Below are 22,536 nucleotides of genomic sequence, written 5' to 3' on the forward strand. Positions count from 1 at the left end.
TGTTTGTCTTATGCACAAGATTATATACGGCCTGACTTCTCCTCCACTCAGACACTTTGTCAACATAAGAACAACTGCTGATCGGTTCACAAGAGGTGCAGCAAGAGGGGATTGTATTATTCCACTCAGAAAAAGTGCTTTCAGTCAGTCTGCATTCTCTGTTAAAGCTGCACTAGAATGGAACTCCATCCCTGCAACTATCAGAGAACTGGACACATACAGTTTATTTAGAGCTCATTTAAAGCATGCAAAAAAAAAAAAAGCCAGTGAGGCATGTTTTTGTTTATGATTGTTATGATTTGTATTATACTGTATTTATTATGATTATTATTTAACTATTGTTCTTTGGTTTAAATATATATATATATATATATATATATATATATATATATATATATATATATATATATAGAGCATGTTCAAAATAAAGTTCTTCATTCATTCATTTAAAGAAATGGTTGATTAATACTCAGCTCTGTCAGCACTAAAACTTAATTGCACCTTTCTGTACTTCTGTACTTTCTGTACCTTTCTGTACTTTTTCTGTATTCTTACATCTGTCCAGGGACTACAGATGAAAAATAGCCTCTTGGCTAACTCTGGCACATTTACAGCTATGTTTTATTGATGTGCATTGTCCCTGTCAAATAAACCAATAAATAAATAAATAAATAAATAAATACATAAATAAATAAATAAATACATAAATAAATAAATAAATAAATAGAATTTAAAAAACAGCCTAAATGAAATGATGTTACACACTCTTGTACAGTAGGTGGCGGTATGCACCTTAAAGCTGTTTGCGATCCGCCAATAAAATAGAGAAGAAGAAAGAGAGAGAATCTCGCGAGAGTTCGGTCCGCAGGGTCAGCTGATCATTCACTACCAGTTCAGCTTCACCACCTCGTTCATTGTTGCAGCTCGGACGGTTTTCTGGAGAATCCGACGGTGTGACATTGGTAACGTAAACCGCTCAGCCCCTTAAGGTACAAACACAACTTACACATTACATACAAGACCATTAGCGGTCGTTACCGAATGAACACAGTAGCAGGAGATTAGAAGAGGTTTCCCTGCTAAGGCAGGGCTAAAGCGCGGTAGCTGAATGGAGTAAAGATGGTAAGAGAATGTTCTGGATCCACCTGTCCTGACCCCAGGATCTGCTCAGGTGGGCAGCTCCTTCCCTCACCAGAGTCACTGCTTTACCAGCTCAGAAATGGTTGTTTTATTTATCTAAAGTAAAGCAGCATTACTTCATTCATGAGGATTTAAGGTGTCAATAAATTGATTGGTTTTGTGATTAGTTCCCACGTTGCACTTGCTTTCAGGCGTTAGATGTTTGATTTGTATCAATCATACATTTCTGATCAAGACAAATGCTAATATTGACATATTTGTCATTCACTTGGGATTTGTATTTAACTGTTGTTGCATCATATTAATATTTCCCCAGCAGAGGAACCACACTGTCAAAGATGGCTGACACCAACCCAGGAAACCCTCCTCCTCCCCAGCTGGGACCTGTGGTGAGTTTGAATTAATTCATTCAGCTATTACTATGTTCATACTACTTATAACGTTAGTTAGTTGGTTAGTTTATTTGTCCACAAGTGGAGATTAGGGATGGGCGGTATGGACTAAAAAATATATCATGATAATTTCTGCATTTATCCCGATAACGATAAAAATGACGATAAAAAAAAATACCAATTCAACTCCACCTTTGTAAATATAAATCTATCACCACAGTCAGTCTTTGGAGCCCCCAAAACACTGCTCTAAAAGATACTAAATGCTACTAAACTACACCAATTAAGTTGAATTATTAAAAAACAATTAAATGAGTTACACCTGTACTGCAAAACTGTAATGACTCAGATCCGCCATGTTTGTTACACAAACACGTATCAACGGGGATTTTTCTTTCTTTCTTTCTTTCTTTCTTTCTTTCTGGGTCATTTCTTTCTTTCTTTCTTTCTGGGTCATTTCTTTCTTCCGTCCTTCCTTCCTTCCTTCCTTCCTTCACGTACGTTGTGCGTCGATTTAACGCTGTCTTCGCTTTACACAAAAACGTCATCAACGGGAATTTATCGTTTTTACCGCGAGAAAACAAATTCTTACCGTGGGGAATTTTTTTGACGGTATATCGTGAACGGTAAAATATCACCCATTCCTAGTGGAGATTTGTCTTTTGTCTCATAATACAAAAAACAACAGTAACATGACACGGCAACAAACACAAAAAAGGAGGAACAACAAGGGCATGTACATAAAAGACAGGTCTACCGAGACGTGCCCTCATTCAGAGCCTTAATGGCGTTGGGAATGAATGAGTTTTTAAATATGTTACGGTCAGTACTCGAGTTGTAAAAAAAAAAATCAGGGGGGATGGTGGATTTTATCATATCGGGACAGATAATTTGTGCTGATTACAAATAATATAATATATTACAAATAATAGCATTGACCAAAACACCTGCAGAAATTCTGCAGGAATGACATAGCAGCAGTTAAATGCAGCCTTCTGTAAGCTTTAAATATCCACTGGGCTTACATCAAATACATCAAAACACAACAATAAAAAACACTTTTCTGAACTTATCAATATGACTCTGTCCTTCACAGGATAAGTAAAATGGATCACTGCAAAAACTCAAAATCTTAACAAGAATATTTGTCTTATTTCTAGTTAAAATGTCTCATTTTAGTAAAAAAAATCTCATTACACTTAAAACAAGACTCATCACTGGAAAAAACAACAATTTTCATCTGTTTCAAGTAGATTTTCACTTAAAATAAGTAGAAAAATCTGCCAGTGGAACAAGATTTTTTTACTTGTAATAAGAAGATAAATCTTGTCCCACTGGCAGATTTTCCTGCTTATTTCAAGTGAAAATTTACTTGAAACAGATGAAAATTGTCAAATAAGTTATTTTTCTGGTGTTGTTTTTCTGGCAATGACTCTAAATGTTGAAATAGCAGTAAAACCACATTCATTGATGAAATGACATAAAGGATGGAAAGGGGGGATGGCAGTTTTACAGGGGGGATGATTTTGACCGTTTTTATTTCAGGGGGGATGCCATCCCCCCTCACCCCCCCCTCAACTCCAGTACTGCTTATAACGTTAGTTAGTTGGTTAGTTGTCCACAAGTGAGATTTGTCTTTTGTCTCATCATACAAAACAACAGTAACATGACACAGCAACAAACACTTAACATTTACACACAAAACATCTTAGTGGCAAAAAAGGAGGAACAACAAGGGCATGTACATAAAAGACACGTCTACTGAGACGTGCCCTCATTCAGAGCCTTAATGGCGTTGGGAATTAATGATTTTTTAAATATGTTACGGTTAGCCTTTGGTACAGTTTACCGTCTACCTGAGGGATTTCAAAAATGTTTTTAAATATAAAACGATAAACAGTTAAGTAAAGAAATCTGTTAATTATGTTGGTATAGCCGATTATAGATTAACATGAAAATAGCACCACTATATACCCCTTTTTGCATTATTGGTATTACTATTTTTATATATTATAATGCAATGACAGTTTCTCTTTGTTTTCTTTTTATATATTTCTTTTCTTATTTGTGTATTATCATCCACCGGATGCCATATTGTGTGAATGATATACACTGCTCAGGATAGGCTATAATAAGCCCTTGGCTTCAGCCTACTCCTTTTTCGAACATTTCTATTTACCTTTTATTTTATTTGTGAAATGAGCATGTAAATGTCTCAATGTATTCTGTCCGAAATAAACCATTCATTCATTCATTCATTCATTCATTCATTCATTCATTCATTCATTCATTCATTCATTCATTCATTCATTCATTCATTCATTCATTCATTCATTCATTCAAGTAATTTAAACTCGCTGCAGTGGCTGAGTAGGATCATTTGCTATCCTAGCTGCTTTTTTCCCAATCACTTCCTTATAAATACCACGTAAGTTTCTCTGTGTCTTCCCTATTATTTTTTAGGCTAGATTCACTATTCTTTGTAGCTTGCATCTATTTTTATTTTTGTGTTAAGGTTGCCGTACCACGTTGCCATGTTAAACACTGTCCATATTCTGATGACATTCAGTAAAGACCCGATTAGATGGTTCACATTTATAATTACAAGTGTTTTGAAAGGGCATACATGTTCCCCGGATACTTCTATCAGCAGTAATCAGTAAGTAATGCAATATTTTGGAGTCTATACTGAAGTGATAGAATTGGTTGACATTGATTGCATCTTTTTTTTCCAATTTCAAATCTTTCACCTTGTGAAAAACGTACCTGAAGAGAATAATTGAAAAGTGATGCAATCACTGTAAAAAGGGGGAGAAAAAAAACACCTATATGAATATTCACATTAGTCAGGGGTTTTGTTTACATTGCTGCCAATAGTTTCCAGTACTGTTGAGTAACTGGATCCAGAACTGGATACGTGTTGAGACGTTCAAGTAAAAACTTGTCTGTTCATTTTCACTTGCACCGGTTTATCTGATCAATGTAAGTGGCAGCCTCCTCTCCTTCCACTTTCTGCTCATTGTCAATGTTATCTTCACTATGTCAAGCAACCTCAGAGCCCGGACATGTAGACAATGAGAATAGTATGTTTCGCATAGATTTTGACCTACCCAGCTCTATCAATGAATAGTTTTCAAACGTATACAACTAATATCTTTTAATGCACTTTGGCGGTTTTTCTCACCAGTTACACCTAAACAAGTTTGTTCGTTCGTTATTATTTATTTCGAACATGTATATATAAAAAAAAAAAGATAAGAGAAACAAATACAGGTGGGCATTCCGCCACATAAAGGAAAAAAAAACACATCAAAAAACACATTTCAGTGACATGTTCGAAAAGGAGTGGGAGGAAGTATAAACGTATTTAATCCCACCCCCTTTCCACAACTAAACATAAATTATATGCCTGTATTTACGCTTTATACTATACACTAATTTGTATAAATAAATATATATATCATTTTTACAAAAATAACCTGTTTAATACCAAATGTAAGCTCTATCATAAATATAATATAACTATGATATAAATATACTATGACTATGATATAAATATAACTATGATATAAATATAATACGTATATCTATACAAACATACAAAGACAACATGACGAAATAGCAGAACACACACAGCTGATGATCTTTAAACACAGTCTTCATTTTTATACCTCAAATAAAGTTCTCCCCTGGTGTCATCTTTCATGGTACCATTTCTGAATCATCTGTTCCTACATGAGAGTCTGACTTGTTAATGAAATATTAAAGTTTACTTCCCCCTTGCCTGAATATTAACATGGGTCTTGAAGAAAACACTTCTCCTGATATAAGTGTGGGTTTGAGGGTTAATCATGGATTTGGGGTAATGGTGTGTAGCGTGGCATGGGAAACGTTTTACTGGTAAACGTAAAAACAGCAGTCTCTTAAAAAATGTTAAATAAACCGAAACGAGCATCTAAAGCAGGATATTTCATCTCTCATTCAAAATTGGCAAAGTACCATAAACCTTTTTTTCTAAATAATAAATGTATTGATAAAACTGGAGTGTCACATCAAAATGAACTTGAATGGTCGACTTATGTTTTAGTCTATTATTATTAAAAGATCTAAAGGGAGAACAGTGATTTTCCTACAAATTTGACATTTATAACAGGGTTCCTTTAGAAAATCAGACACTCTCACTCGATTATTGGGTCATGTGACAGATTTGGATGATCTGGTTTCTAAATCTTTATCTTCCTGTATCATAAGTGACAAAGCAGATTCAGCAGCTGACATTTTGGTTTGTTTTTTCTTGAACTGACGGATGCATTTTTATTTATTTTTTCTTTCAACAGCAATTTTTAATGAGCAACAAGCTGGAAACTGCAATGTGGCTGTCGCGTCTTTTCACTGTTTACTGCTCAGTAATGTTTATTCTACCAATCTTGGGGTGAGTTCAGTCAGCGACTGTGTAAAATGGTTCATGCGTAAGTTGAAATGGTAATGATGCATGAATAACATACTTATTTATTTATTTTGTATTCCAGACCATATGCTGCAGCTAATTTCTATCAGAGAGCCTTGTTGGCGAATGCCCTCACCAGTGCGCTTCGTTTACACCAGAGGCTTCCCCGCTTTCAGCTGAGCAGAGCCTTCTTGGCCCAGGCTCTGCAGGAAGACAGCTGCCATTACCTTCTCTACTCTCTCATCCTGGTTAATTCCTACCCTATCACAAGTATCCTTTTGTCTCAGAACTCTGAATTATTAACCTTTTAAATCATTTCAAGCTTGTTTTTTTTTGTAGTTTAAAGTGGGTTGTGTTGATCCTTAACATGTGTGTTCAGTGAGCATTTTCCCAGTTTTCCTGTTTTCATTGCTTCATGCAACTACCTACACAAAGAAAGTTCTTGATGTGAGTATTGGTAACTGATTACATTCTTAAGTGATCCAGGTGTTTTTTTTTATCAAGTATTTTGCCAGACATTGTTTAATGTACTGGTGGGTCATTGCTAGGGATGGGCAATTAAATGAGTCCACCTGTACTGCAAAACTGTAATGACTCCTCGCTCTCAAATCCGCCATGTTTGTTACACAAACACGTATCAACGGGGATTTTTCTTTCTTTCTTTCTTTCTTGCTCTCTCTCTTTCTTTCTTGCTCTCTCTCTTTCTTTCTTGCTCTCTCTCTTTCTTTCTTGCTCTCTCTCTTTCTTTCTTGCTCTCTCTCTTTCTTTCTTGCTCGCTCTCTCTCTTTCTTTCTTGCTCGCTCTCTCTTTCTTTCTTGCTCGCTCTCTCTTTCTTTCTTGCTCGCTCTCTCTTTCTTTCTTGCTCGCTCTCTTTCTTTCTTGCTCGCTCTCTCTTTCTTTCTTGCTCTTTTCCTTTCTTTCTTGCTCGCTCTTTTTCTTTCTTGCTCGCTCTTTTCCTTTCTTTCTTGCTCGCTCTTGTCCTTTCTTTCTTTCTTGCTCTCTTTCTTGCTCGCTCTTTTCCTTTCTTTCTTTCTTGCTCTCTTTCTTTCTTTCTTGCTCTCTCTTTCTTTCTCGCTCTTTTCCTTTCTTTCTTTCTTGCTCTTTTTCTTTCTTTCTGGCTCTTTTCCTTTCTTTCTTTCTGGCTCTTTTCCTTTCTTTCTGGCTCTTTTCCTTCCTTCCTTCCTTCCTTCTTTCACGTACGTTGTCAGGTTTTACACAAAAACGTCATCAACGGGAATTTATCGTTTTTACAGCGAGATGACAAATTCTTACCGTGGGGACTTTTTTTGACAGTATATCGTGAACGGTAAAATATCGCTAGTATCCTAGTCATTGCTATCAGCCAACTTGTCTTGTAATTAATCTTCCGATGCTGAGATGAGCAAACTCAACCGAAAAGTCTCAAAAGCCCATAAATACTTCTTCTTTACAGTTACTCCATGTAAACTCTTTGTTGTTGTGCCGCTGCTTAGTTGTCACAATGCTCCTTTTTTTTCTTGCAGTCTCTGGGCCCCAACAGCTTAATGTTCATCAGGAACCTCCTAGACAAGCTAACAGCCAATCAGCAGAACATCCTCAAGTTTATTGCTTGCAATGAGATCTTTCTGATGCCAGCTACGGTTTTCATGCTCTTCAGGTATGTCCACAACTAAAGTCAAGTAGTGCTGTTGTTAGGAGGCAATGTAGACCATTAACCTAGTAATATCTGAGTCCTAGGCCTGGCCAACATAAGCGTGGTGGAAGTATTGTATGGAGTAAGATAACTTTCTCTATTTTTCTTATTTTTGTGAGGATCAATAAAGTTCTTATTTTTGCCATCTGAGAACATTAAATATATTATATTTGGTGCCTAACTGTTTCCCAAGTATATTAGTGCGTGTGTGAATGAATAAATGAGACGTAAAACGTATGTTTCTTTGTAGAAAGGCTCTTTATGAAAATAAGTCCATTTACTTGTATTAGTTTACAGCGCAGTCTTGCCACATCCAATATGGCGGCGACGTTGACGTACGGCTCAGCACTCGATGGGGCGTCTACGTATATATGTCTATGCTGTGACCTGCCTGTGACGTCATTTCAACAGTTTTTCGACTCGTACCCATAAACTTGAATTCGTGTTCACAGTGTAAACTCGTAGTCGTAGAAATTAGAGTTGTATTCACAAGACTTTGCACTCACGGCTTTTAGATTCATACTTGCATAAAAACAATCCTAACCCTAATAATTTATCAGACTCATGTGTGACAGCAGAATTTTGGGTACAACTTTTTTATTTACATACAAATGTTTATCATTACGAATACGAATAGTTATAACATGGACACATCTTTTTGGAAGTTATCTTACTCCATAGTATTGGTCCTTGTGTGTTGTCGCTTCAGTGTCATGAATTAACCTTGCGTATATGTATTGTAAAATTCTGTTTATACTTACCTTTATACGGTCATGTAAGAGCACTTTACATTACTATCGTTAAACTATGCTAAAGTTATGTTTGCTAATTATACTTTAATTTAATACGTATACGTTTTTAAAAAAAGTGCCTAACAAAACATGTATTTTATGTCTTAACAGTGGCCAAGGAAGCTTGTTGTTGCCTTTCATTTACTACCGATTCCTGACTCTCCGCTACACATCCAGAAGAAACCCTTACTGCCGGTAAGGTGTTGAAAAATATAGTATTGCCATAAAAAGGGAAACTAATATACATTGGAAAGTTTGGGATGGTCAAAATTAGGTCCAACAATGAAGAGTCTCTCTAAACATTTGAAGTGGATTAAAAATACACTTACTTTTATGCTAGAATTTTTAACAATATCTGTTCTTGTTGTAGGACAAATTTGTTGAAATGTTTCGGTCTGCTTCAAATGGAGACTACTGTAGGTTGCAGCGCCAGTCTATACAGTTGCATGATTAATGAGAGACACTCATAAGAAGCATCCATTAATGGGAATGTTGCCCCCCCAAAAAGGTGACATTTAAACACAGTTGATCTGCATGAGGCTGGGAAGGGTAATGAAGTACTCTCAAAATGTTTAAAAAAATTCTGCAGGCCAAAGTTGTACAGATTGTTTGTATGGATAATGGTTAATGTTGCGGATAGCCTTCCCAGAAGTGGCCAGCAGCCATCCTGTTCAAATCAGTTGACTGATTTGAACAGGATTGTCATATAATCAGTGTTTTAGGATTATAAGAGGAATAAAGGTAGTGTGTTCACCCCCATAGTGTTCACCTTGGTTGGCAACTACAGGACTGTCTCAGAAAATTAGAATATTGTGACTTTCTGTAATGCAATTACAAAAAAAAAAATTTCATTTCAACTGAAATATTGCAAGCATTTTATTATTTTAATATTGCTGATCATGGCTTACAGCTTAAGAAAACTCAAATATCCTATCTCAAAAAATTAGAATATTCTGGGAATCTTAATCTTAAACTGTAAGCCATAATCAGCAATATTAAAATAATAAAAGGCTTGCAATATTTCAGTTGATTTGTAATGAATCCAGATTGTATGACATTTTTTTTTTTTTTTCATTGCATTACAGAAAATAAAGAACTTTATCACAATATTCTAATTTTCTGAGACAGTCCTGTATATAGGCCCCTGATCAAGGACCGTATCCCCCTAACTGCTCCCTGGGTGCCAGAAAAATGGCAGCCCATTGCTCCTAGTGGAACTAGTCATAGGTTAAAAGCAGAGGACTAATTTCAGTGTGTTTCCTGATACATATATACTGACAAATAAAGATCATTATTTTTATTATTAAATATTGAAGAATCAAAAATGTTTTTTGCAGATTATCATCATCATCATTGCATACTCATGCAAAACCACATTCCTGTCCAAAGCTGTATAAATTGAACATTAATTATAGATGATAGCTTAAATTACATGAATTTGAAGAGGAAATTATATTATAATATAATAATAATACATTTTTATTTGTAGAGCACTTTTCATGAAATAATCTCAAAGTGCTAACATAAACAAAGGGAATAAAATCAAGACACATAAAAGACCAGAAGTAAAAAAGCATAAAAATAATAAAAACATCTATAAAAGACCAGGAAAGCCTTCCTGAACAAAAAAGTTGTATTGTATATTTTGTGTTTATACAGATATTAACAAATGTACTAAAGATCTCATTTGAAGAATGTTATGCATCTCTTGGTCTTGCTGTTCTAAAATGGGAAAAACATCTATTGACATCAAACACATTACCTTTCCTTCCCAGTACTTTGTTCACTGAACTGCGGATTCTCCTGGAGCACTTCATCATGAAGCCCGCCTGTCCCGCCTTTTTCAGAAAGATGTGCCTCAACAGTATCGCCTTCATCAGTCGCCTCGCTCCCACAGGGGTGTGATCACTCTTTATTTTTGTTATCTACCCGTTTTTATTTTTCAGCCATTCAATATGTGACTTAAATTATGATTGGGAAAGACACGGCCGTCAAAGGAAGAAACTTTTTGAATGTCAACTTTCCTGTCTGAGCTCTGACGTTTCTGTATATTTGAGTGCATTGGAAGAGCGGCCAGTAACGCACTGAAGTCTCGTGATTTGTTTCATTACCTCCTTACTGTGACCTCATTCAAGTGGTGGATACCTAGTTGAGTTCTCTTCACTTTGTTACGCTTACAAATGGAGAATGGCAGACATCAGCTGTATTGCTTATTGGCTGTTTTTGTTTTTCCCTTCATGTCGTTATTTATTCACAAAAATAGTTTATTCTAAAAATTATCATTCTCAGATTAGTCACTTAATGTGCTTATACTTAATTTATAATGACCTTTCTTTTAACACTTGTATGTTTCTTTGCACCTTTCCATCTTCTCACTTATCATGTGCAAAGCATCTAATGTTATGATTTGTTTAAATGCCTGACTTTAAATGTTCTTTATTGATGCCATCTGCTAACTCCTAAACATTATATAAGATTAGATCATTAAGATGTAAAAGTGGCTGTTTAAAATGAAAAAATATCTGCTGTATTTTAAGGTACTGGACATTTTGCTTTAGTTTTCATATTTGAAAAACAATGCAAAATGCACGTCATCCTTTTGAATGCCTCCGGACATAGTTGAAAAAGATTTTGAGTTAATTTCATTCATTGATGTTGCTATAAAGTTCCTTCTTAATGCCTGCTCTTTTTTCTACTACGTTTAATGTGCTTATTTGCCTACAGACACCACATTTTTATGACAAGGATAAAGTGATCTCTTAAATAAACTAGTAAAACAGTTGGGGTCTGTCTTAGTTTCTTGCCAGTGCAATAACGTCATCATGATCAATATTTGTGTTGCTTCAGTAGCATACACAGTACACTAAAATTAAAGCAATACAGAAAAGATTAGCATTGCCCCGCCATCTGTGGTGCAAATCCATCTTCTCTTTTCTGAATGTTCATTTGTCTATTTACTGTACAGTGAGCGAAATAACCAGAGTCAAATTGTCTGTCTGGCATGTTCAAACTTGGCCAATAAACTTGATTCTGATATTTAAAGTAAGCACCAAGGTATCTGGTGTATATACTATTTTGATCCCCCATTATATGTCATGTGTAACTTTTGACATTTAACTCTATAGCTTTCAATACGTGGGTTATTTCAAAGCGTTTTTTTTTTGAATATTATTGCTAATATTATTAATGATACGTCCCATATCCGTATTTCCTCGAATTTTTATTTTTTATTTTAACATTTGCAAAAAGAACAATGATTACAAATCTTCACATTATGCAATTTCAAGTTGAATTATAACATATAAAGAGTATAACAAATAAAAACAAAAAGCACAACACATTATAACCAGCCAGGGGGGATGAAATTATAACAGAAAGCCAAAACATTTACATTTATGGTTTTGATTGCTTGTGAATTAGTAGAAAACTTAATAGAGTCCAGATACTGATTGAATTCACAATGAAAAGTAAAAAAAGAGGGTTTTTTGTGTAAGAATTTGGATTTGTGGATGTGCAATTTTGCAAGGATAATCAACAAATTAATAAATGTTTTTTTTGGCTTTGTTCTAATCGTTACATGGTCAAAAACACCAAACAACACATCCTTCCAAAATAATTTGAAATCAGTTTCAATGCTTTCAGACACAAAATTACACATAGCCTATCACTCCAAAAAGTTTGAACAATGGGGCACAGCCAGAATAAGTGAGTCATTGTTTCTGAATTTGCAGAACAAAAAGTACATTTTGAATCGATATTTCTTTTGAATCTTTTTACAATGTGATCATTTGTAGGATATCATTTATTAATTATATTTCCTGTAATCACAAAATACTAGTCATAGAAAAAGCCAACCAATCAGGTTTTGTCTTCAATCCCAGTGACTCGATTTCATCCAATAGAATCGCAGCTTTAATCGAAGCTTTACCGTTGCCATGGCAACATCAACCATACACTGAACTGCAGCATCTAAGTTTATTCTTTGGCGGACGTCAAATCAGAGTCTACTTTAGTTTTATAAATAAAAAAAAAAAGGAAACCGATGTCATATGTTTGATTAAGGTAAAGATGTTTTCAGACAGCTGGCTGCTGGATTTAATCCCGTTAGACAATTAGCTTTTAGCTCACGTTAGCACGTGGAGCTAATCTCCTTTTATAATCTCTGGCTGGTATTGGTGTCGTTTTGTAACTCTGTGGACGATTTTACCAACAAGCTTTACTCTGGTGGACTGATAGTAATAATCTATGCTGTTTTAATGACCCTATAACTGGTTTAAAAGGTTTAATTTCCACAAAGTGAAGTAAGAAGATGGAGATACATCTCAACAGAGTTGATTACATTCAGGTAACAAAACATGAATTGCTGTTTTATAGGTGTCCCTTTCTCTTTTAGGAGTTTATATCATCTTATAATTAAAGTGTCTGTTGTTTGAACTAATTTAGTAAACATTTAGACTGTGGTTTTGATTATAACCAGTACGATTTGTAAAAATAAATCAGGGGGGTGGTGGATTTTATCATATGGGGACAGATAATTTACTGATTACAAATAATATAATATATTACAAATAATAGCAGTGACCAAAACACCTGCAGAAATACTGCAGGAATGACATAGCAGCAGTTAAATGCAGCCTTCTGTAAGCTTCACTGGGCTTACATCAAATACATCAAAACACAACAATAAAGAACAGTTTTCTGAACTTATCAATATGACTCTGTCCTTCACAGGATAAGTAAAATGGATCACTGCAAAAACTCAGAATCTTAACAAGAATATTTGTCTTATTTCTAGTTAAAATGTCTAATTTTATTAAAGAAATCTCATTACACTTAAAACAAGACTCATCACTGGAAAAAACAACAATTTTCACCTGTTTCAAGTAGATTTTCACTTGAAATAAGTAGAAAAATCTGCCAGTGGAACAAGATTTTTTTGCTTGTAATAAGATAAATCTTGTCCCACTGGCAGATTTTTCTAATTATTACAAGTGAAAATTTACTTGAAACAGGTGAAAATTGTCAAATAAGTTATTTTTCTGATGATGACTCTAAATGTTGAAATAGCAGTAAAACCACATTTATTGATGAAATTACATAAGGGATGGAAAGGGGGGGTGGCACTTTTACTGGGGGGATGATTTTGACCGTTTTTATTTCAGGAGGGATGCCATCCCCCCTCATCCCCCCTCAACTCGAATACTGATTATAACGTGTTTATTAAATGTTTTTTGTTGTCTCAGGTTGGTGTCACATCCCAGAAAACTATGAGGCTGCTTCCAGCTCTGGGCAAAAAGGCAACCCAGAAGGTATTGCTTGTGTCTCAGAGCACAGTCAGATTTTAATTAGGAGCCCTTATTTATATAAGCATTAATAATGCTTTATTTTGTCATTAAACTTCCCTCATTTAAATTTTATGATCATAGTGTTTGCTTCCAGCAATGTTCATATAAATATTATCTGCAGTTTTTCTTCTACTGGACATTGGTCATGTGAGCAGGCTTGTGAAATTAAGGTTAAACAGAGGTCCGTCATTAATATCCTAGAAAGATTGTTGAAGGCAACTGGAGTCATTTTCTTGGTTATTGAAGATGATTCATGCTTCCACTTTCTTCCAGAACCAAGGAAAAGTCCAACTGTCTTCTCTTTTTTTGGATTATTTTATTTTATTTATTTAGAATAGGGACAGTGCATATTAATAAACATTTAAACAAGTAAATACATACATGTTAATATGCCAGATATAGCCATCAGGCTAATTTTCATCTGCATCATGACCTGGATGATTAAAAGTCTACATTAGCTTGTCTACCATTATGCTTGATCTGGGTCTTTTTGTTTTTTAGGTTGCTATTGCTGATCACGATGGTATACTTACATGTTTTGGGATGAAGAAGGGTGAGGCAGTGGTGAGTATTTTCCTGTCATCTCATAGTTATGTTGATTTTAATGAAATGTCTCTCTTTTTTGGATTGAAAGATTTGACTCTATATTTCAGCCCGTGTTTAAAACACTCCCAGGGCAAAAGATAGCCAGAATGGACCTAGGAGGTGCTGTGGGGACTGCTCAGGAGAAGATCTTTGTATGCTCAGGTTCTCAGGTCCGAGGCTTCACAAAGAAAGGCAAACAGTTCCTCACCTTTGACGCCAACCTAACTGAGAGCATTAATGCCATGTAGGAACCACTTCCTCTCATTTTGTCTTACTCTGCTTGACTGACTTTGCAGAGCTGTGTGGGCTTTACTCCAATGAGTGATGTTGGCAATGTATTTTCCAGGCATGTCTCAGGTGCTGACCTTTTTGTGTGTGCAAGTTACATCTACAACCACTACTGCGACTGCAAGGACCAAGACTACTTCCTCTCTGGAGACAAAATCAATGATATCACGTGTTTGTCTTCAGAAAAGGTCTCTCACCTCATCCCGGTTTTAGCTTGCCAAGATCGAGTTCTCAGAGTCTTGCAGGTAGACCATGCTCATATTCATTGTTCTATTTTTTTGCGAGTTGATCTACCTTAAAACAGTCAGATGATATTCATTCAACTATTTTTGATTTCATTTACGGTTAATTTCAGGGGTCTGAACTTGCCTATGACATTGAAGTCCCTGGACCTCCATCTGTCTTGGAACTGTACAATAAAGATGGAGGTAAGTCTTGTTGAACTATATATATTTATGTATTTTTTTAAATATAATTATTTATTCATGTAATTGAATTATTTTTCTTAAGGAGAAGAGGTCCTGTATGGAACCATTGATGGAAAAGTTGGATTGGTCCACATTGGCGAGAGCTCAGCTGTAACCAAATGGGAGATTGACAATGAAAAAAAGAAAGGAGGTATAGTTTATTTTTTCATACCATTTTATTGTATATTTTTTACCAGCCGGTTGGTTGTAAGCAATTTCCCCCATGTATCTTAAATTAACAGACGACATGTTTAAATCTTGTTCGGTCTAAGGATGTAAACTGATGTCCCTGGCCACTTTAGACCAAGATCAATAATATCTTTAACGTCCCCAAGGGGGTCATTTGTCTACAGCCAGCAGTAAAGCAAAACAAGAATCATAAAAATAAATAATATAGGCAGAACAAGACAAGTGCAAAAAGAATAAATAAGAAACTCACTTTGTATTATTAAGGAGGCCGACAGCAACAGGAACAAATGAGTTCTTAAACTTTTAACTTAATTTCCCTACAGAGTCCCACATTTTTTGGTTTTTATTTTCCAATTTCTCAGAACATATTCACAGTTTTCTGTCCTCTTTCAGGAATTCTCTGCATTGATACATATGACATTATTGGAGACGGAGTAAATGACATCCTGGTGGGCAGAGATGATGGCACAGTCGAGGTCTTTGGTTTTGACAGCTCCAATGAGCCCGGTTTACGCTTTGAGCATGTGAGTCTTTTTTTATTATTTGGTTATATGCTGGTTATATAATAAATTACTGCTGCCAGTTTTTACTTATCAATCGAGGGAAACCATTCTTAAGGTAATGATGGCATATTAGTGATGACAGCAAACCGATCTGAACAGATTCTGTACATAAAGAGCAGTGAGTGTGGTAGCCTAGTGGTTACAGGTTTGAGTCCCTGGATGGAAACTGAGGTTCCCCTCAGGTTAAGAGCAAGGCCCTTAACCCTTACTGCTCCCTGGGGGCCAGAAAAATGGCAGCCCACTGCTCCTAATCCAACTAGCGGGTTAAAAGCAGAGGACTCATTTCAGTGTGTTTCGTGAGCTGTATACTGACAAATAAAATAATATTATATGTGTTGCTTTTACATCCTAAAAACATGGTGGTCACAGACTTGAGTTCATTTTTTTCCAGGGATTTTTACAGACTTTTTATCCTTGCAATCCAGGTTGTTTTGTAGTCTGAGTAATGGTAGAAAGGGCCTTCAGATCAGAGCAAGAATACAGGACTGTCTCAGAAAATTAGAATATTGTGATAAAGTTCTTTATTTTCTGTAATGCAATTTAAAAACAAAAATGTCATACATTCTGGATTCATTACAAATCAACTGAAATATTGCAAGCCTTTTATTATTTTAATATTGCTGATTATGGCTTACAGTTTAAGATTAAGATTCCCAGAATATTCTAATTTTTTTAGATAGGATATTTGAGTTTTCTTAAACTGTAAGCCATGATCAGCAATATTAAAATAATAAAACTCTTGCAATATTTCAGTTGATTTGTAATGAATCCAGAACGTATGACATTTTTGCATTACAGAAAATAAAGGACTTTATCACAATATTCTAATTTTTCTGAGACAGTCCTGTATATGTCATAGATGTATGCCCACAAAAATTGTTTGCGGATGGGTTTTTTTTTTTTGTTTTTTGTATTTATTGTGTTTTGAACAGACATTGGGGGAATCATCTACTCGCTCAATTGTCAATGAAACATCAGCCTCCAGTGTAGGGATATCCTCATTTAACCTCATTAAACCAGTTAAATTTGTACTAAATTGTTTAACAAAGTTTGTTCATTCGTAATTCCCAATACTCCGTTTTCAGTGTCGCACAACTTGGATAGAAATCCTGAAATCTGTTTTGGAATAGATTAAGGAGATGTGTGTTTATGCATGCGTGTGATCTGTCCTGCAGGCTCATAAAACACACACTCACACAGCTGTGGTTGTAATACGTCCTCTCCAAACAGCCACATATTTAACAGATGCCTCTGTAGTTGTATTTAATTTCAATATAATATTATATCTATCAATCTATATTGATTTTTTTTCACCTTTTTCCTAATCTTCTAATAATTATTATCCTGTAAAATATAGTGGTTTCATTAGAATTAAATAACAAACTCCTTTATTAATAGCCAAAATTCCCTCTCTTCCCTGGTTCCAGGTGCTGTCGGAGAGTGTGACCTCCGTCCAGGGCGGCTGTGTTGGAAAAGAGTCTTATGACGAGGTTTTGACTGCTACCTATACAGGTTACTTGACAAGTATTTCAAATGACTGCTGTGACTTTAGCCACTGTAATTTTTGATCTCTGAAATATAATGAAAATAGTTGACTGCTCTGTCTGCATCCTGCACTTAATTTTCATTAAAGACCCAACCTCTTGTTCTGTTTAGTGTTTAAAAGTGAAGGAGCTGTAGTATTTGAATTGGACTTCTGTTCCTCTTCCAGGATGGGTGACTGGTTTGACCACTGAGCCCCAGAAGGCTGAAGCCGGCACTGGAGAGGAGGTCAGGATGAGCAAAGAGACGCAATCAAAAGTAGAGGCACTCAGGTATGAGCAAAATAGTGCATTTCTTTTAGCTTTTTGATTTGTTTTGCTTTGTCTTGGTCGAGGCTTGGTTTTGAAACAAGTCTGTTGTTCATCCAGTATTGTTCTTGGCTTTTAGGGCAGAGCTGGATTATCTGCAGGTTAAAGTCCTGCAGGGACGTGAGCAGTACCAACAAACCGCTCAGTCCAGCACAGCTGTCTCTGCCGTCCCCGTCTTCAGCATCAACGACAAGTTCACTCTCTGCCAGGACGATGCCAGCTACAGTCTCACCCTGGAGGTCCAGACCGCCATCGACAACCTGCTGCTCCAGGTACACTCAATAAGCCCTGCTGTTACACAAATAGAATTAAATAGCTTTCTTTTTTCTTTCTTTTTTTTAATACAGTATACTTTTTTTTTTAATATCTTTTTATTATTTTATAATAGGAGCCCCGACAAGCATTGACAAAACAAAACAAGGGAAAGGGAAAAAAAAAAACAAAAAAAAAACATCCAAACACAGACAAAAAATAGGCGCAGACAATGTTTATATGGTATATAATATATACAGTGAATACATGAGATAGCAGCAACATTTTTGACAAATGGTCAACTCAATTAGTGAGTCATGTCAGTCCCATATTTTCTCCCCCTAATTGATTTAGGAGTGGAGACCACAGTTCATGGAACATTTGTTCTCGGCCGTGTCCTTTGAGAGTTAGCCTCTCCAATGGGAGGAATTGTATTATTTGTTCTTTGAACATTTCAAAGGTGGGCAGCTGTTCCCCTTTCCAAAGTAGAAGAATACATTTTTTTGCGTAATATGTTATCGTAATTAGCAGTCTGTATTTCTTTGAGTCCATTCGTATTTCTGGTAGTTCATTTAATAAATAGGCACCTGGGGATAAATCAAATTGTGTCGTCAATACAGCTTTTGTAAATGAGTGGATAGAGTTCCAAAATCCATTTAATTTTTCACAATACCAGAACATATGCGCGAAAGTACCTTTATTGGTTTTACATCTGGGACAGTTTGGTGAATTGTCATTTGAAATTTTATTAATTTTTACTGGTGTTAAATAAAATGTATGAATGAATTTAAAGTTGGTTTCTTTAATTTTGTTACTTGTAAATGGAAAGTGTATTCTGTCACAGATATTAAGCCAAATGTTTTCGTCAAATTTAATTGCTAAGTCAGTTTCCCAGATCTCCAATAAAGGTAAAGAAGATGAATGACATTCTTTTGATAGTTTGTCATATACTTCGCTTATTTTGCCCTTTATTTCATACAACTCTAATCTTAATTTATTTTATTTTATCAGTGATTGTATAATGTTTCTCATTTGTAAATATTTAAAAAAAAATCTGTGTTTAGGATACTGTATTCTGTTTTTAGCTCCATAAATTATTTTAGCTGCATGTTTGTTTAAATTGCTTTATCCCCAACTGTGCCCAGTTTTGTATATTAACTGCGGCTAAATGTTTATCTAAATCTGGGTTACAGTAAATAGGAGAGTATATGAATGTCCAGTTCGTAATACCCAGTTTCTTTGAACAGTCCTTCCAAGTTCGTAATGTGTGCATACAGTATACTTTTGATCTCATGTTTCAGATGTAAACATGCAGACTGTATCTTTGATTTCATCTTCTTCACAGAGTGATGTCCCCATTGATTTACTGGATGTAGACAAGAACTCAGCTGTTGTCAGTTTCAGTGAATGCAACTCGGAGGTAACTTTTATACAGGACAGCTACGCAAGTAAATCCACAAATGTGATCCTGCTTCTAAAAGTCTGACTCACTTATCTTGCTTCCAGCAGCAAAATGGAAACTTCCTTCTGGCCACGTATAGATGTCAGGCCAACACAACCAGGCTTGAGCTCAAGGTAAACAGTACATGACATGAGCACTGTCACCATCCGTTGCTCACTTAAAACTTTGTGAGAGTTTCTTTAATTTTATGTAACGTCAAACGACGACAATAAAGTCATAATATACAATGGACGTAGTGTCTGTATATTCCTGTTTATCACATTTTTCAACAGAATCCCTGTTTTATGAGTAGTGCAAAGGGTAACAGGGTAATATGAATGCTGCGTTATAAACTGTTACCCAATCAATGTGATTCAGCTGAATCAGATATGATGGTCTGCAGAAAAACAATGAGATTAATTCACAGTCAACTGTTTTTTTTAGGTGAGATCTATCGAGGGACACTATGGGACTCTACAAGCTTACATTACTCCTAGGCTGCAACCTAAGACCTGCCAGGTCCGCCAGTACCAGATCAAACCGCTGTCCCTCCACCAGCGGACTCACAGCATCGACCCAGACAGGTAGAGAGTCAGGCCGCTCGCATATTCAAAATTATGTTTTTCAGAAGAGTCCAAAACAGTCATGTAGAATGGAATATAGTTTTAGTAAACTGTCACCTACAAGGATAATTTTGATTAGCAAAATATGTTAGCTCTGTTTATTGGTGGATACTTAGAGATATTACTCACAACAAAAAAGTATTGTATAACTTTCAACAAAAATTTAACTAAAAAGCTCAGTGGACCAGCTTTCTTGTCAAGCTTTACTTTTGCATTAATTTTGCATTTTTCTTTCTTTGAAAAATGTGGTAATCTAAAGGAGAGTTTACAGGACTGTCTCAGAAAATTAGAATATTGTGATAAAGTTCTTTATTTTCTGTAATGCAATTAAAAAAAACAAAAATGTCATACATTCTGGATTCATTACAAATCAACTGAAATATTGCAAGCCTTTTATTATTTTAATATTGCTGATTTATGGCTTACAGTTTAAGATTAAGATTCCCAGAATATTCAAATTTTTTGAGATAGGATATTAGAGTTTTCTTAAGCTCTAAGCCATGATCAGCAATATTAAAATAATAAAAGGCTTGCAATATTTCAGTTGATTTGTAATGAATCCAGAATGTATGACATTTTTGCATTACAGAAAATAAAGGACTTTATCACAATATTCTAATTTTCTGAGACAGTCCTGTAATATCTGTAATATTAAATCAATAAAACATTTCTCCTTGTTGTTAAACATAATGTAAATATACTATGTCTTTGTCACTCTGTTGTAGACCAATGAACCATCTCAATCTGGTGGGGCAGTTCAGCTTCGCAGAGATTCACTCCTGGGTAGTTTTCTGTTTGCCAGAGGTGCCGGACAAAACACCCGCTGGAGAGAGGATTACTTTCTACTTCCACAACACGTTTCTGGGCACACAGCTTGAAGCCACGTACTGGTAAATGCAGACAAACAGTAAACAAGTTTTAAACTTCATATGCTGTAAGTTTATCCAAAGATTGTCAAGCAGCATGAACAAAATATCTTATTCTGTATGATGTCGGGAAAAAAATCATGACTTAAAATCTTACACAGATGAATAATTAAGTTGATGAATTTGTCATTTCAGCAAAGGTGAGGGACATTTCAGGTCTGACAATATCTCTACTATCTCTATCCTGAGTGACGTTCTCTCTAAAGAAGCTACCAAAAAGAAAATCAATCTGAACATTTCGTACGGTAGGTTCACTGGTATTTTATGTTCATGTCCAGTAATGGACTTTGCTGTGACCTAAAGAAAATAATTACATTTTAATCGATTTCCAGATATCAATGATGAGTCTGTGAACCACACCCTCAAGATGATCCATCCCAAGCTGGAGTACCAGTTGTTTCTGGCTAGAAAAGTTCAGCTTGTTGAAGCTTTGAAAGTAAGTATTGGTTAGAAATTTTCTGCAGAGGAGAAAGAAACGCTTAAGAACCATTTCAGGCTTCAATATCAAAAACTTTATCAAAAAAAGGCTACTGAGAGCGCCACTCACACTCAAATTTAATGCAGGACATCTTGCTACTGAATTTGCTTCTTAATCAGCACTGCTTCATATACCTGCAAATCTACTTTTAGTTAGAAGCAAAACTCTCACTCATTTCCTGTGAGATTTATTTGTTTCTGGAGTACGGTAAATGCTCGTGTATATTTATGCTTGACTTATCATATTCTGTTGTCGACAGGAGCTTCAGGTTCACGAGGGGAACGCTGATTTCCTCATCCCAGAGTACCGCAGCATCCTAGATGAATCTGCTAATCTTCTGGAGGAGTTCAAGAAGCAGCCAGCACACCTTGAAAGGCTATATGGTGCATTTCACTTGTTGTATTTACCTTACGATCATTGTGACTGCATTGCAATATTATTAAGTTTGTCATCTTGTGTTAACTTATATTTTTGTGCATTTATCTTTCCTACAGGAATGATCACTGACCTCTTCATTGACAAATTCAAATTCAAGGGCCAGAATGTGAAAACAAAGGTGTCCTCATTGTTGGAGATACTTGATAATTATGACTTAAATTCACTGTTGGATTTTTTTCAATGATACATGAAACTGTGTGCTAGTCTTGTATTGTAAATACTGATAGTTGTAATTAAGTTCAATGTTATGTTGTCTTGTTCTTTATTAACCTTTTGACTTACTTGCAGTGCAGACTATTTAAATATTTATATCTTGTATTATTAAGTTATCTTTTTGTAAGCACTTAAAATAGTTCCACATCAAAGTTGGTACAGATTCCTTTGTATTTTAGACTTTGATTGACTTGACATTTCAGTGACCATTAAAACTATCAAAACAACATAGAATGTATGTTTTACAAGTGCATTACAAGTGTTATCCTATATGTGAACTTAGATATATTTTTTTGAAAGTTTAGTGTTACAATTATAAACTCATTGCCATGTCTTAATAGTTTTACTATTTTCAAACAAACACCAAATATACACCATTAAATACATTACTATTTCATGAAAAAAAATTCATTGTGGTTCCTTTTTTTCCAAAAAA

General features: G+C 35.3%; 2 protein-coding genes across 3 annotated transcripts; both read left to right on the top strand.

Annotated features, from left to right (window-relative positions):
- Positions 1-863: 863 nt before the first annotated feature.
- On the top strand, positions 864-10,975 carry tmem33 (transmembrane protein 33). Of its 2 annotated transcripts, none has more exons than XM_061726139.1 (8): positions 864-989; positions 1,460-1,529; positions 5,870-5,964; positions 6,062-6,249; positions 6,359-6,426; positions 7,482-7,615; positions 8,554-8,637; positions 10,218-10,975. In XM_061726139.1, exons 2-8 carry the CDS (start codon positions 1,479-1,481, stop codon positions 10,345-10,347), a joined length of 750 nt encoding a protein of 249 aa, XP_061582123.1. In that variant the 5' UTR covers positions 864-989; positions 1,460-1,478; the 3' UTR covers positions 10,348-10,975. The 2 variants fall into 2 exon arrangements, with proteins under 2 accessions (XP_061582123.1, XP_061582124.1); XM_061726140.1 differs by having other exon boundaries at positions 868-989; positions 1,457-1,529.
- Positions 10,976-12,376: 1,401 nt separating this feature from the next.
- bbs7 (Bardet-Biedl syndrome 7) lies at positions 12,377-22,468 on the top strand. The gene is made up of 19 exons (XM_061726142.1): positions 12,377-12,787; positions 13,686-13,751; positions 14,289-14,351; positions 14,441-14,616; positions 14,719-14,905; positions 15,016-15,088; positions 15,171-15,278; positions 15,710-15,840; positions 17,307-17,391; positions 17,591-17,693; positions 17,809-18,001; positions 19,327-19,401; positions 19,488-19,556; positions 19,867-20,006; positions 20,771-20,935; positions 21,107-21,216; positions 21,304-21,407; positions 21,709-21,832; positions 21,944-22,468. The coding sequence occupies exons 1-19, from the start codon at positions 12,752-12,754 to the stop codon at positions 22,069-22,071; spliced, it is 2,136 nt and encodes a 711-aa protein (XP_061582126.1). The 5' UTR covers positions 12,377-12,751; the 3' UTR covers positions 22,072-22,468.
- The last annotated feature ends 68 nt before the right edge of the window (positions 22,469-22,536 follow it).

This window comes from Cololabis saira, chromosome 7 (assembly GCF_033807715.1).
Source record: "Cololabis saira isolate AMF1-May2022 chromosome 7, fColSai1.1, whole genome shotgun sequence".
NCBI classification, from domain to species: domain Eukaryota; kingdom Metazoa; phylum Chordata; class Actinopteri; order Beloniformes; family Belonidae; genus Cololabis; species Cololabis saira.